Source organism: Rattus norvegicus, chromosome 1 (genome assembly GCF_036323735.1).
Source record: "Rattus norvegicus strain BN/NHsdMcwi chromosome 1, GRCr8, whole genome shotgun sequence".
Classification (NCBI taxonomy): Eukaryota; Metazoa; Chordata; class Mammalia; order Rodentia; family Muridae; genus Rattus; species Rattus norvegicus.
In genome coordinates this window covers 264,655,221-264,668,517 of record NC_086019.1, presented here as the reverse complement: position 1 = coordinate 264,668,517, position 13,297 = coordinate 264,655,221, and the positions used below count along the sequence as shown (strand labels likewise).

The 13,297-nt window shown below is 49.1% G+C and overlaps 1 protein-coding gene across 6 annotated transcripts in view; it reads right to left on the bottom strand.

Moving 5' to 3' along the window:
• Positions 1–1,346: 1,346 nt before the first annotated feature.
• The window catches only part of Vti1a (vesicle transport through interaction with t-SNAREs 1A), a 305,634-nt gene continuing 293,683 nt past the window's right edge, over positions 1,347–13,297 (bottom strand). For 3 of the 6 annotated variants that reach the window (XM_039090066.2, XM_039090071.2, XM_039090073.2), the window contains one exon: positions 1,347–3,300. In XM_039090066.2, coding sequence (XP_038945994.1) covers positions 3,207–3,300 — 94 coding nt within the window. In that variant the 3' untranslated portion in view covers positions 1,347–3,206. The remainder of the gene's footprint in view (positions 3,301–13,297) is intronic. The other 3 variants (XM_039090088.2, XM_039090093.2, NM_023101.1) reach the window with 2 other exon arrangements.

Genomic DNA, 13,297 nt, shown 5'->3' with positions numbered 1-13,297 from the left:
CAGCAGGCAGGCTGTTTTCCTCGGATTTGAAATACTGAAATGATCTGACAGTTTTAAAGAAAAGATGTGCAAAAGAGAGAGAGGAGAGAGAGAGAGAGAGAGAGAGGGAGGGAGGGAGGGAGGGAGAGGGGAAGACAGTGGCTCGTCTTCCTCTCCCTCCCTCATTCCTTCTTCCATGAGTTGGTAATCTCTGGATGCTGTGTGGTAATGAAAACCCAATCACGGAGGTCATTATCTGATGAGATTTTTGGAGCAGGCAGGCTTTTCCCCCTCTTTATTTCTTTACTTAATGATAACCCTCAATGGGCTGGCCCCGCATGGGACGGCCAGAGCCGCACAATTTTGTTCGCCATTAATTTCAGCCTTTGAAGCTCAGGGCTCAGAAGCAGTAGCAAAGCAAACCCCCCACCAAGCTGGTTCCAAAATAAGACAATCCAGCCTGCCTAAAACAGAATAGCAAATGGCATGGCAGCCTAGGCCTGCCCGCTGACGTCAGGCGGGCTGTGTCTGCAGGCATCCGCCTCCGACACGGAGGGAGCATTTAAAACTCTTCACAACTTAAGGGACTTTAATTAAATTGCTTTTGATTCTGGAGCAGGGTTGCTTCCGCTTTATTTATGGCCGTCAGAGAAACTGTTTAGTCTGCATGAATTTTATATGCCGAGGGTCTCCTCCTCTTCCTCCTCCCCCACACTGTCATTTTGTCTTCCCCCCACCTCCCCCACACTTTTAAACAAAGGCTCCCAACTTCGAGAATAGTCAGCAGCCGAAGTCTACATGATAGGAGCCTAGAACCTTCCACACAGACACCTGCTTCGGAGCTGTGCACTTTCTCCCCTCCTTGGTGGGCAGGGAAGTGGGGAGGGGATCGCCCTGCCCCAGGGCTCCTCCATGTTCTTCCCACAACATTGGAAGGCCAGAGGGCTGTCGAGGGACTTTCAGACCTGTTTCTACCCTCTGTGGGCCTGGCCTAAGTACGGTGGCCACTCTCTGGGGAGACATCGGAGCTGTTAGGCCAAGTATTATAGGTTCACGGATTACCACTCCCACCGCTGTTGAGCTGGCCAAGAAAGCCCTCAGCAGAGGGAGCCGAGAGGTGAGTGGTAGGTGCCTCCTTCCCTTGTCATGATGGCAGGTTCTGGTGAAATTCTTAAGGGCCAGCAGGTGCCAGTGCTCAGCTACAGCCTGCCTGTTAGGTGACCTTGGGGAGATGTGACTTGGGAGGATGGAGGAAGGTGGGAGAGACAGCTCAGGACTCAGGTATACTCTTAACTAAGAAGCAGTATTGCCAAGAAGGCCACCAGAGGCCTTGATCTCCTTCACCAGCATCAACACTGCAGACGAGGTTGTCTCCTTGCTTTTTAATTTTTTTTTTTGATACATTTAGGATTTCCAGAATTCAGTTATCAGGATAAAAGGTTCTTGCTGAGTTGGTCCCTTTAGCTGACAGGAAAGGTAGCACAGCTTCCAGCCAGTCTCCTCTGCTGTCCTACTTTGCTCAGCCCAAACCCAACACCATCCTTCCGACATGAAGACTATACCTTTATTTACACAGTAATAAATGATTCATCTGAACACAGATAGGCCTTGCCTGTTTCCACAGGCACAAGTCCTCTGGTGGATTTTGTATTTCTTCTCTACTCTATAATGGTTCTCTTCTGAGTGTGTGTGTGTGTGTGTGTGTGTGTGTGTGTGTGTGTGTGTGTGTGTGTGTTAGGAGATCAACTGCAGCATGATCTTACTCCATGAGCACAGGTGGTTAGCATTTTTTATGAAGAGAACAGGTTGGCTTTTCAAGATTTCAAAGCTGCCAATTATATTGAAAAGATAGTGCGTGCGGCCCTTTAATGGCCTACGAAGTCTTAAGAAGAATACATTTGCTTCATGACCAGAGGGGAAATGACCTCAGCTGGGGAATTTTTAAGCCTGATCACAAATGAAACAATTTTGAGCACAATTCCCAGTTACCCCAGACAGAAAGAAAGGGAAGAAAATCATGGAGGGTGCTAGAGGACTGAATGCATGGAGAACCGAGGTGGGCTTTGCTAACCAGTTGTCACTAAAAAGGCAAGTGGTTCTTGTGTAGCTGTCTGCAATTCCTCATTCTTTGAAAGAGGCTCCAGGACACTTCCCACCGAGGGCTTCTGTTTGTTTGTTTGTCTGTTTTCTTTTTCCTAGTGGACCCACCCATTTTAATCACCACAATGCACACTTCATCCCAGTGGAAGAACCCTGTTCAGGCTCTCTCAAAGACTGATGCTGTCTTTCCACACTGGAAGGGACGTGGCGAGAACCTTCAAGACCTTTTGTGTATATGAGGGCAGCTGTTGACTGAGCTCATATTAAAACTGAGAAGATACAGAAACAGGTCAGGGAAGATGTGGTCACAATTAAATACTGTGTCAATTCTCACGCTGCCAGTAAATTCTGGGGAGGGTGGCATCTGGGGAAGGCGAGGGGATATTTCTTGTTGCCAGTAACCAAAGTGGGAAAAGTGAACATCAAGCGGCTTTAGCAAAAACTCTTAGGCAAAATATACACACACTTACATGTGTGTGCAATAAATATACATACACTTACATAGGTGTGCAGTAAATATACACACACGTACATATGTGTGCAATAAGAAACCAGGGAGAAGGCTAGGCCAGCTCTCTGTATGAGTGACAGTAAATCCGCTCCTTTGCGGTGAAGCTGCACCAGCAGGATGGCTGCATTCATTGTGCTGGGAAAGGGTGGGGCTGGCCTGGAGCTGCTCTCTGCCTCTGGCCTCTGATTTTTCTGGCATTTTTTTCCATGGACAGCGCAGAAAGACTGCTTGGTAAAGTGGGGTACGTGACACACAGAAGCTCCTGTGACTGAGTCATCATGGCCTCTCTCAAACCCTGACCCCAGGCCACAAGACTAGGAAGAATGTCACCAAAGCTATTTTGGACAGCAGATGAAGTTACCTAAAGGCAAATAAGCCTTCGCCTTTACCTATAAAAAACAAAAAATCTGGGCAAAGACCAACCTCAGAAAGGAAACCAACCCACATGCAGACAGGAGTAGAAAATGCTGTCACACTCTCTGCACTCAACAGTGGTAAGGGAGACACAGAGGGTCACTCGGGGCCTGTCAGCACGAAAGAATGATTCATGTGACCATTTTGTCTTAATTACTCAGAACAAGCCAAGATCACTGTTTATCAAGGGAGAGCAGACGCCTCAGTGTCCTCTGACAAAAAAAGTGATGGCCGTCAGGATGGTGATGACCACGATGATCCCCAGGATGACGAGCAGGATGCGGTTTTGGATGATTCTGTGGGAGACAGAAGAAGAAAAATGCACATGGATGAATGAACGGTATTCGGTCAAACACTGCCCAAGCCAAGCTGGCTAAAGAAACCATAGCATGGCAGGTAGAGTGTGTACACACACACACACACACACACACACACACACACACACACACACACACATATACGCACACATACACACACACAGTCACATATACATAGCCACATACACACATACATACATAAACACATATACACATACACACATACATACATAAACACATATACACATACACACGTACATACATATACACATACATACACACGTACAAACACATACATATACGCACACACACACACACAGTCACATATACATAGCCACATACACACATACATACATAAACACATATACACATACACACATACATACATAAACACATATACACATACACACATACATACATATACACATACATACACACGTACAAACACATACACACACAGCCACATATACACACATACACACAGACACACACAGACAGACACATATACACACACACACACACACACACAGCCACAGCCACACGCATACACAGGCAGATACACAACACACACAGAAAGAGAGAAAGGGCAGGGAGGGAGAGCTTTCAGTTCTATGAACAACTCCATGATGCTCACACTTAGAGAACTCAGAGGACTCACAGGCTTTTCGGGATGTGGGTACTATGTAGCCTCCTTAAGTGATCAAGGACCCCATGTGAGCATCTCTTTTTAATTTAGAATGTGAAACAGGCCTTACTTTTTTCCCCCACAGTGTTTCCCATGAAAGGAGAAGACTCCAAGGAGACATGTCACTGAGGTACTTACCTGAACAAAAATACCCCAGGAAAATCGAGAGAGACTTAGCAGGGAGAAGACAGGATTAAGAAGCAAGTGTCAAACTTGCAGCTCAGGTTGTGAGGCCGTCACCTGTCAGAGCGGCTCACAGCTTCCTCAAGCTAGGAGATGTTACAAATGCTCCCCGGTGCAAAAGAGGAAAACTGGAGCTAACAGGGCGTCCTCAAGGTGCCTGGCAGCCGGCTGTGGGTAGGCCCTCTAGGGGCTGCTGGTCCCTCGGTCCAGCCCCACAGATGCTGACCTCAGAAAGACAAGCAGAGGAGACACATGCTCTGGATGCCTGCAGCGCGCTTCCGCTGAAGTGATTTCATAATTTGTTACCTCATTCGGAGAAAAGAGGTCGCACACCACAATGCTTTGTTGAGTCTTTCAAAGGGAACCTGGGTCAAACAGCCTCGCCCACGCTCGCTGCTCTTACAGAGCACACGGAAATAGAAACCTGAAGAGGCTGCCGTCTAGCCGGCTGCCCACCCAGCTTCAAGCCTGCAGCAACTCCCATCCCACCTACCCAGAGGCACATGAAGACTTCCGTGTCCTCCTATGCACATGGGACCCTGGACAGGGTCTTCCACGGGGAGGGGTGTGTGGGGCTGCGTCAGGCCTCCACTGGGGCATTTTCAGAGGGGCCTTCACAGGGGTCCCTGTGGCCGGAATGGAGGATGACATCAGGTTGCTGTTTGGGTGGGATCCTTCCCTCCCACCCTTCCTTCTTCACGGGTGGATGGAGTCTATCCCATTAGAGTGGTCTGTTCCCCTGTGGCCCCTAACAGGACGGGTTCCCTCTCTTCCTGACAGGTTACAAAATGACCGCCATTTGCTGACATGCCTTCCGCAAAGCTGCTTGAGTAGCCGTGTCTGCTCCTCTCGCAGGAGATGGATGGTGCGCTCTGTACTCATTTATCACGGGGGCCTCTGTGAAGAGCTGTCTTGTTTATTTCTTCTCGTCCCACTAGAAAGCCTGTGCCCGACATTAACTCTTCTGTGATGACAGCTAATTCAGACTTAACAGGCCAAGTTTACCCAGGAGGCAGGAAGGAGTCTCCGTCCCACTCAGTAAGTAAATAAGAACAGGGTTCCTGTTTATTAACGTGAAGCTGATTAGGAACGCTGGCTGGACCTACTGAGGCTTCCTTTAACAGTCAAGTTGGTTTTTCTCCTTTTCTTTGGAAGGGAGGAGTCTTCAGAATGGTCCTCTCAGCTCCTTTGCTGAGGTCTCTGTTCAAACCTCTGTTTACCACAGTCACCCATGTCGGATTTACAAAAGAAATCAGTAAAACGTAGTCTCAGCAGTAAAGCAGATTCCAGCATGAAACTTTAAAAGTTCTTCCCTGGGTAACCTATCATAGTGTGACTCTCAGTGTGGCAGTGTGTCCCACGGACAGCATGGACGACAATTGTCTTATCTGTCCAAGATGGACATGCAGGATGGTTAACTATGGGGGCTACTAGTTTAGTCTGGAACATGGTAATAGAACAAGCACACAGGAGTCCCCAAACCCCAACTTTTCTAACAGGGCTTTCCCCTGCCTTGTGTGGCCATGCCCACTGGCATCCCTGTCCCCCGCCTCTGCTGCTCTGCTGGATCTGTTTGTGGTGAGCATGTAGACTTCATCTCTAAAGCTTGGACAGCATGCTTTAGCTGTGACTGGCACTTGGGAGCAGGACAGGGGACTGACTTTCCAAGGACTGTGAAGACAGAGCGTGGCCCCTGGCCAGCGTAATAATTCCATCCTAGGGAGAGTGTACAAGAGGTCTGGGCAAACTCCTTGGCAGGAAAATGTTAGGGTAGAAAAGGATGGAGGTTGGAGTTGGAAGGAACCCCTAAAGATGGCGCTACATGCTACAGTGCCTTCACAGAGCAGCCAGGCTCTTCTCCCAGGGGGAGGAGGAATGACTGCCCCCAGGCCCGTGAGTGTGCGCTGTGGAAGACACTGGTGCAACGACAGAAAGGGATGCCAGACGTCTGAGGTGAAGGGCGGAGGGATGTACATAAGTCCCACCGGCCAGGCCATCAGCCTAGCTTTGGACTGTGACGTGCTTTAGTAAATCTGTCTCTCTAGGACAGAAGATGACCCACCTGAGTGGCCAGGACTGATCCAGAAGGGAGAGGGGATGTCAAGGCTGGCAGTGGCAGACTGTAGCTGTGAGAAAGCGTGGCCACTGCTGCTGGCCAATCCTGATCACTCTGGGCCACAGACCTGAACGCAGACTTGTGGAGATAGGAGAGTCAGAAAGGCTGACGGGTCAAGGAACTCTAGCAAGCCAGAAAAGAAGCAGCCCAAGTACCTGCTGTTAACGCTGGGTAAGGGGCCTAGATGTTTCACCAGGCCAGCAGCAAGCAGTCTTAATGTCCCTCTTGAAAATGCAAAGTGTGTTTACCCAGTAAATAATTTAAGAAAGCGTATACACTTGAAAGAAGACGTCCACGGGACCAGCCAGGCTGAATCGCCTCCAGGCAGAAACCCTGCATCTGCATGCTGCACTCTATCAAGTGAGTAACTGTGGCTTTAAAAGAATGCAGAGGCAAATTAAAAGGAATGTGGGCTCGAAACATCAAAAATTCTCCAAGTTTACATTATGAATCACAGTGCTGTTGATATAAGATGAATTAACCATTTACTTTGAGGTTAAACTCACACAGTATTATTGAAAACACTGATCCTTATGTGGAACCCAGGGAGCAGTTAATCTTCCATTGCCCGTCTCCTCCCTTCTGGAAACAGCTCCTGTGTGTGGCCTGCAGAATCACGGAAGGCTGCTTCACATGAAGGAGGCAGGTGGCTCCACGATCTCCTCCAGTGTGAGGGGCACGGGACCGTCTCACAGAGGACATTCTTCAGCACACACTACCCTGACCTGGCCCTTGGTGTTGTGCCTTAGCACGGTACGCAGCTGACTTTCAGTGTTCCGTCCTCTGGTGGGACTCCTATCTTGGTATTTTGATGTGGAGCCTGAATGTTCCAGAAACTTCGGTGACAGGACCCAGGGCCTGTACCCAGGGCTATCACCTGGAGGGTCACTGGCCCCATGGCCTCTCCTGGGTCCACAGGACACTTGTTCAAAGGTGATGGGTATGGGAATTGTTTGCTACTTCAGCCTAACTACCGCCCCTCTCAGGCAAGTGGAGGGGCTGTCTAGGCGCAGCGAGGGTTGGGGTGCACACGCCTAGCAGCTGTGTTCTGCTCAGAACTCCTTCCTTGATGATGCGTTTTTGTCTCTTTATCTTCCAAAGCTGGTTTTTAAATACAGATATTAAAATTGCATTAGTTTATTTATGTATTTACTTACTAATGTGTACACCACAGTCTCCATGTGGAGGTCTCCGCATGGAGGTCTCCGCGTGGAGGTCAGAGGGCGGCCTAGAGGACACTGCTCTTTCCTTTCACTCTGTACAGCCTTTAGCCAAACTCAGTTTAGCAGGGCTGGCAGCAGCACCTCTACCTGCCCGCTCACCTTGCCAGCCCAAAGCTGGGCTCCTTTTGCATCCAACTGGTCACAAGTCTTCTCAAGGAAGATCCAGGGGCTTCTTCAGCTGAGGCTGCTGCACGCTCATGGGCAATGGTGTCCATGAGCTCTTGGCAAGCTGCCGGGGCCACTCTGCATCCTGACAGGCACAGGTAAGGGCCGGCTGCAGCATTCAAGCCACCCCTGGCTCTGAAGGAAGAGGTGTGACCTAATTGAGGAGAGCCAGTGTGTTCACTCCATTTCCTTGGCAACAGTGACTTAAGCCAGCCTGGCAGCCATTTTCTTCTCACGAGGAAATCAGCCTAAGGAACAAGCTTGCCCATGGAAGGGCAGACAACTAGGACCCCACCCTGAAGGCATGATAAACTTCTACAGCAAGCCACCTTTCCTTTGAACTTTGATTAATATGAGAAGATAAATTAACCGCGTTGTTTTCGAGACTGTTTGATTTGGGTCTTCTATTATTTGTAACCAAAAGGCACTTGAGGTTGAGTCACTGAGCTTCCTCAGCGAGTCTTTGATCTGTGGTGCCCTCTAATAAGGGCTTCCGGACTGTGCCGTCTCAGGCTTGGATTTCCCTGCACTTTGCTTCCCACTATGCTAACCACACAGGTGTCTGATTTTCTGTTTCTGTGAAGTTTTCTCTGGTAGAAAGTGGCCCTTCCACAGCCTGAATCTCTTTTATCTTTTGTGTCTCTCTGACATAGAGCTTGGTAGAGACATTAAAAAAAAAAAAAAAAGGCTTGTGCAGGGTGTGGCAGTGTAGGCATCCAAAATTCCAGGTACTTGGGAATCTGAGGTGGGTGTGTGTGTATGTGTCAGGGTCACGTGAGCCAATGAGCCTGAGGACTGAGGTCACCTGGGAGACAGACTGTGCCCTTGAAGGGGTTCTTACACACAAGCATAGTGTAGGGCTTAGCTACTGGCCACTGTCCAGTAAGATGACTGCAGTGCCCCGCCCTGGCTTATATACCAGGTGCACCATCCCTCAAGCCTGCCCTGGGGTGGGCTTCGTCTTGGCTCATAGGCGAGTCCTACCAGTTAAAACCCTCTATTTCTTGCACAAACAAGTGTTCAAAAGCTGGCCTGCTACCCAAACCACAAAGTCTGATGGGGATTTCCCTAGAGAACCACGAGAAAAGTCTAATCACTCTCTGCTGGGTCTGATTGCAGGGACAATGGTGGCCTAGAGCCTCTGAGGATGATTCTAACCATGGTGCTAGGGAGAAGCATGTCTTCTGCCAGTAGAACACAGGGTCAGGGGACAAAGACAAAGACACTGTGCCAATCCTTGGTCTGTCTGTGAGCCCCACACCCGAAGGGTCGCATTTGATCGTATCAGTTACAGACAAGCCCTTTTGATGTAGGCAGATTTAGTTGGGGATTTTCTCCTTTAACCATACTGGATTGGACAGTGTCCCTCCACCCCCAAAGTCAGCTCACCTGAAAGCTCATAAAGTGACCTCATTTGGAAGAAAGTCTTCATTAAGAATCTTGAAAAGAAATAATCTGGATTTAAGGCGGTCATGTGTCCTTGTATCAAGAGTACCCAGGGGACAGGAGCAGTAAGGCCATAGAGGAGTAGACAGGAACTGGAGCTCTGTTACCACAAGCCGAGGAGCAACACCAGAAACCAGAAGAGCCAAGGAAGGCTCAACTCTTTGAAGAGAGCATGGCCCAGTCACCATAAGGTTCTCTCTGCCGGCCCTAGCGCCAGGCCAGAGACTGGACTCCTGGTTGTGTTTTTGGCATCACAATGGCTTTCCATTGTGGTTGTCTTTTAGGTATCATGATGGTTTTCCATCACGATGGCCCTCCATGGTGCTGTTCCCTTCACAGTGCTTCCCTGCACCCTACAGTAGATTTACCTCAAGCCTCCCCTAAAGGACAAGGCACTTCCTGAGCTCACTCTCTGGAACCTTTGTGTGCATTCCTCGGGGCTCTGGGAACTGCTCATCTCTCCACCTCTGAAAGAGACGTTCTCCTTATGAGCAGGGTGATCAGCTCCTCAAAGGCAGAGAGAGGTGGGAGCTGTGGGGGAATGTTCTAGAACACGTCTCAACCCACACACTACTGGGCTCGGATGCCTGACACAATTAAGCTGGGCCAACCTTTTGAGCCACCAGAGCCACCAGCAGTTAATACTTCAAGTTTGCAGACATCCATTTTGACACAGTTCATGACCTGGGAGAGGGGCATGAGAGGGATGAGTTCTCATGGATGGAGACACAAGCAAGCTCTCTAACAAGGAATCCAAGACCAGGAGCAGAACTGAGTCCTGGTACAATTCGACTCTGATCCCATTCCCAAATTCTACTTAGCTTAGCAGGGACATGGGCTTGCTCTATAAAGGGTCAGATGGTAACCATAGGAATCCAGTGGAGCTGCCGTGAGGTGGAGTTCCTCAGACCGGTCACATTAAGCAGTAGAAATATCTATCGTGCAGCTCTGGAGGTCAGAAACGCAGAGTCAAGGTGCTGTAGTGCACATCCCTGGGGGCTTCCAGGGAGACTCTTCCAAGCTAACTTGCTCTTTTCTTCTGGTGGTCAGCCAAGACTTTTGAGGTTCCTTGGTTTATAGCTATATCCTCTGCTCCCCATACTCAAGTGGTGCTCTTTGTGTGTTCACACCCAAAGTCAAGGCTTTAGTTTTTACAAGGACACCAGTCATACTGGACTAGGGGACACTGTAGTGTCGTACGGCCTCATCTTAGCAAATGTTGAAAGGAAGATTCGAAGAAGGTCACACACCGAGGGACTAGAGGTCCACAGGTGAGCTGAGGGGTTAGAAAGATCCTCTCAGCCATGTAGATAATATAGCTTCTTTGGGCAATTATTCAACTTTGCTTCTGCAGAGAGTAGTCATAGCATAAGTGAAAATGGGCTATGTTACGGTAAAACTTTAGGAATGTGTGAATTTGAATTCCATAGGATCTTACAAAAACAAAAATTATCCTTTTGAATTTTTCCATTATATGTAAAACAATGTAAAACCATTTCAGCCTGTAGGACAGAGAAAAGGTAGCAGGCTGGATGTGTTCACCGCAGCCTCAAGGCTACGAGCATGGGACATGGCCCCTCTTAGCTAGAGGAGAGAGTCATGTGTGGACGTCACAGAAGCCACACAGAAAGCTACAGTAGGGCAAGTGTGGTCAAACATCTGAGGAATGTGTGACCGTCTACAGAGGACAGGGACACTAGAGTCTCTACTGCATGTGAGCTTTGGGCACCACAACTAGCCATCAGTGCTAGGGAGCTGACAACAAAGACAGTGATTAGGGCCGTGCCAGGGCTGGGGCAATTTGTCATGTGCCTGCAATCCCGGTTTTGTCTGGGGTGACACGGAGCCAGCTACTCCATGACACTTGAGCTTCAGTTCCTTCCCAAACAATGTCAATCAATCAACCCATCAGCCATGCAGGGATAAGAGGATCAGCTCATTAAAGATTTTAAAGTACTTTGAGAGGCAAAGCCCTTTAATGCATATGCAGCTGGCAAATAACTTTGCGAAATGAGATGCCATTTCGGGGCAACTGAGGGGTTCCGGTTGCATAGATTGGAAAGCTGCCTGAGACACGTCTAGGGGCTGGTGGGGAAGAACAGACAGGGAGGACAATGATACCTGCTCAGCTTGTGGGGCTGCGGTCCTCATGGGTTGCTATCTAGTGGGCCCTCTTATTGACTGTCTCCCCAGCAGGGCTGAGCCTGGTCTCCAAGGTGAAAACATCAACATCAAAAGGGAAAGGCGGTGTCCCATTGGCCGGCTCAGGATCCCTCCCAGCCCCGGGAAAGCAGCCAACAAGTACCTGTCAGACGCTGAGAGGTCCAAGGGGTTTTGATCAGTGATGTGTAACTACATGGAGCTCTGTACTGCCCTGTGTGTGCTTCAGACGGCAGCCTGGGGGCCGCAGCCACCGCCATTCTTATATGTGGGCTTGGCGACAGCAGGCGGCCTGGTGAGCAGCTTTGCTGGCTACCAGTTTCACGTAGGATCAAGGCGGCTCGCTTCCATCAAAGGATCTGGACAGTCTTGAAGGGAACTCCATAATGCTGCTCCAGAAATGCAAGGTGTGTGCGGTCCCTTCGAGGCTTGCAGACTGCTGGAGCTGGCACAGGTCTCTGGACCTAGGCCTAGATTCTTGATTTTAGAGAGAACTGTGAAACCCCAGGAACTCTAAGGCTATGTCCCAGGCACACTCCTGTCTCATGGGGACACTCATCTGAGTGGACAGTGCTACTCACCCTGTGTATTATTACTTAGGGAAGAGCCTCGTGGCTCCAGAGGGTGGAGTCTGAGGCAAACAGAGCTGAGGCAAGCAGCTGTGGTGGCTGGACCAGCAGCTAAGAGCGCCCCACACTAAGAACCAGAGATGGTGAACTGGGAACAGTCAAAGGTTCGGAAACCTCAAAGCCCATTCCCCATCATACACTTCCCCCAAGACCTCACTAGAGCTCTGTAAACAACACTACCAATTGAGGACCGAGTGTCCAAATGCCAGAGCCCATGGGGGACATTCTCATTCAAACCACCACATCCACTTGAACAGACTACGGTGACCTGAAGCTCATTAGCAGTCCCCATCTCTTACTGAGCCTAATTTCACCCCATCTCCATATAATATGAAGAGGGCCATGGGTGATTACAAACAGAGGTCCCAAAACCCAGGCTCAGGCTAAGAGAGAAGAGCAGAAGAAGGCAAAGGTGCCTCTTCACGAAACATGGACTGCTTAATTTACGAGGTGCCCTGTCTCTGAGCTAGATCCTCGCTGCAGCTTAGGCTGGTCTGGAACTGCAGAGCCCTGCCTGCCTCTGTCCCCTCAAGGCTGCACTGAAGGTGTCCATCACCACCCCAGGCAGTCTTAAGCTTTTTCTCAGTCCAGTCTTCCCTTTGGTTCTTTAAAGGATGAGGCCTGAGGTCTCTGCCTTTCTTGGAAATTATTATTATGTAACATTCTTGGAGCCACTAGAAGCTTTCCAGACTTTAGAATTAACAGATCTTACCAGTTGAATATCTTTAGTACAAAAATCTGAAATGTTCCGACATCCAAACTATTCTGAGCACTGACATACAAGTATCAGATAGAAGATTTTGGAATATAGACTCTCAGCCTATAATACATATAGTGTGGTCATTAACCAGAGTCAACCAGCTCTTTCCTTAGTGTCTGCTGTAAATACACACACAGTAAATGAAGACGAGAACCAGTGACCCGTGTTTATTACTTCATCTCCTTCTCCTCTCCCTTCTTTTTTGTTTGCTTTTATTTTCCACTCACCAGAATACTGGGTTTTTAAGGACTGTCTCTCATCTGTTCCAGGCACACACGTGGTCACCCGAGTAGTGAGGAGGAGGGACAGTCAGTTGTCCTGTGGAGCGGCTCACTAACATCTGCTCAAAGGGGCTGCTATTGGCCTTGTACCACACAATTTTTTAAAATTACTTCCTCTTAACAGTTATGGGTGAGCAGCCATGTCAGAGGAAGGCTTCATGTCTGTAAAGATGTAACTGGGGTGACCACTCAAGCCAGCGTTAGGAGAGAGTGGCAGGCAGAACTAAGGCCAGTGGCTGGCCTTAGTTGTGACCTTGGGTAAGGTGTTTGAAGGTAGTGTCCTCTTGGAAGCCATCTGATTGGGGATGTTAACTGCACTCATGATGTC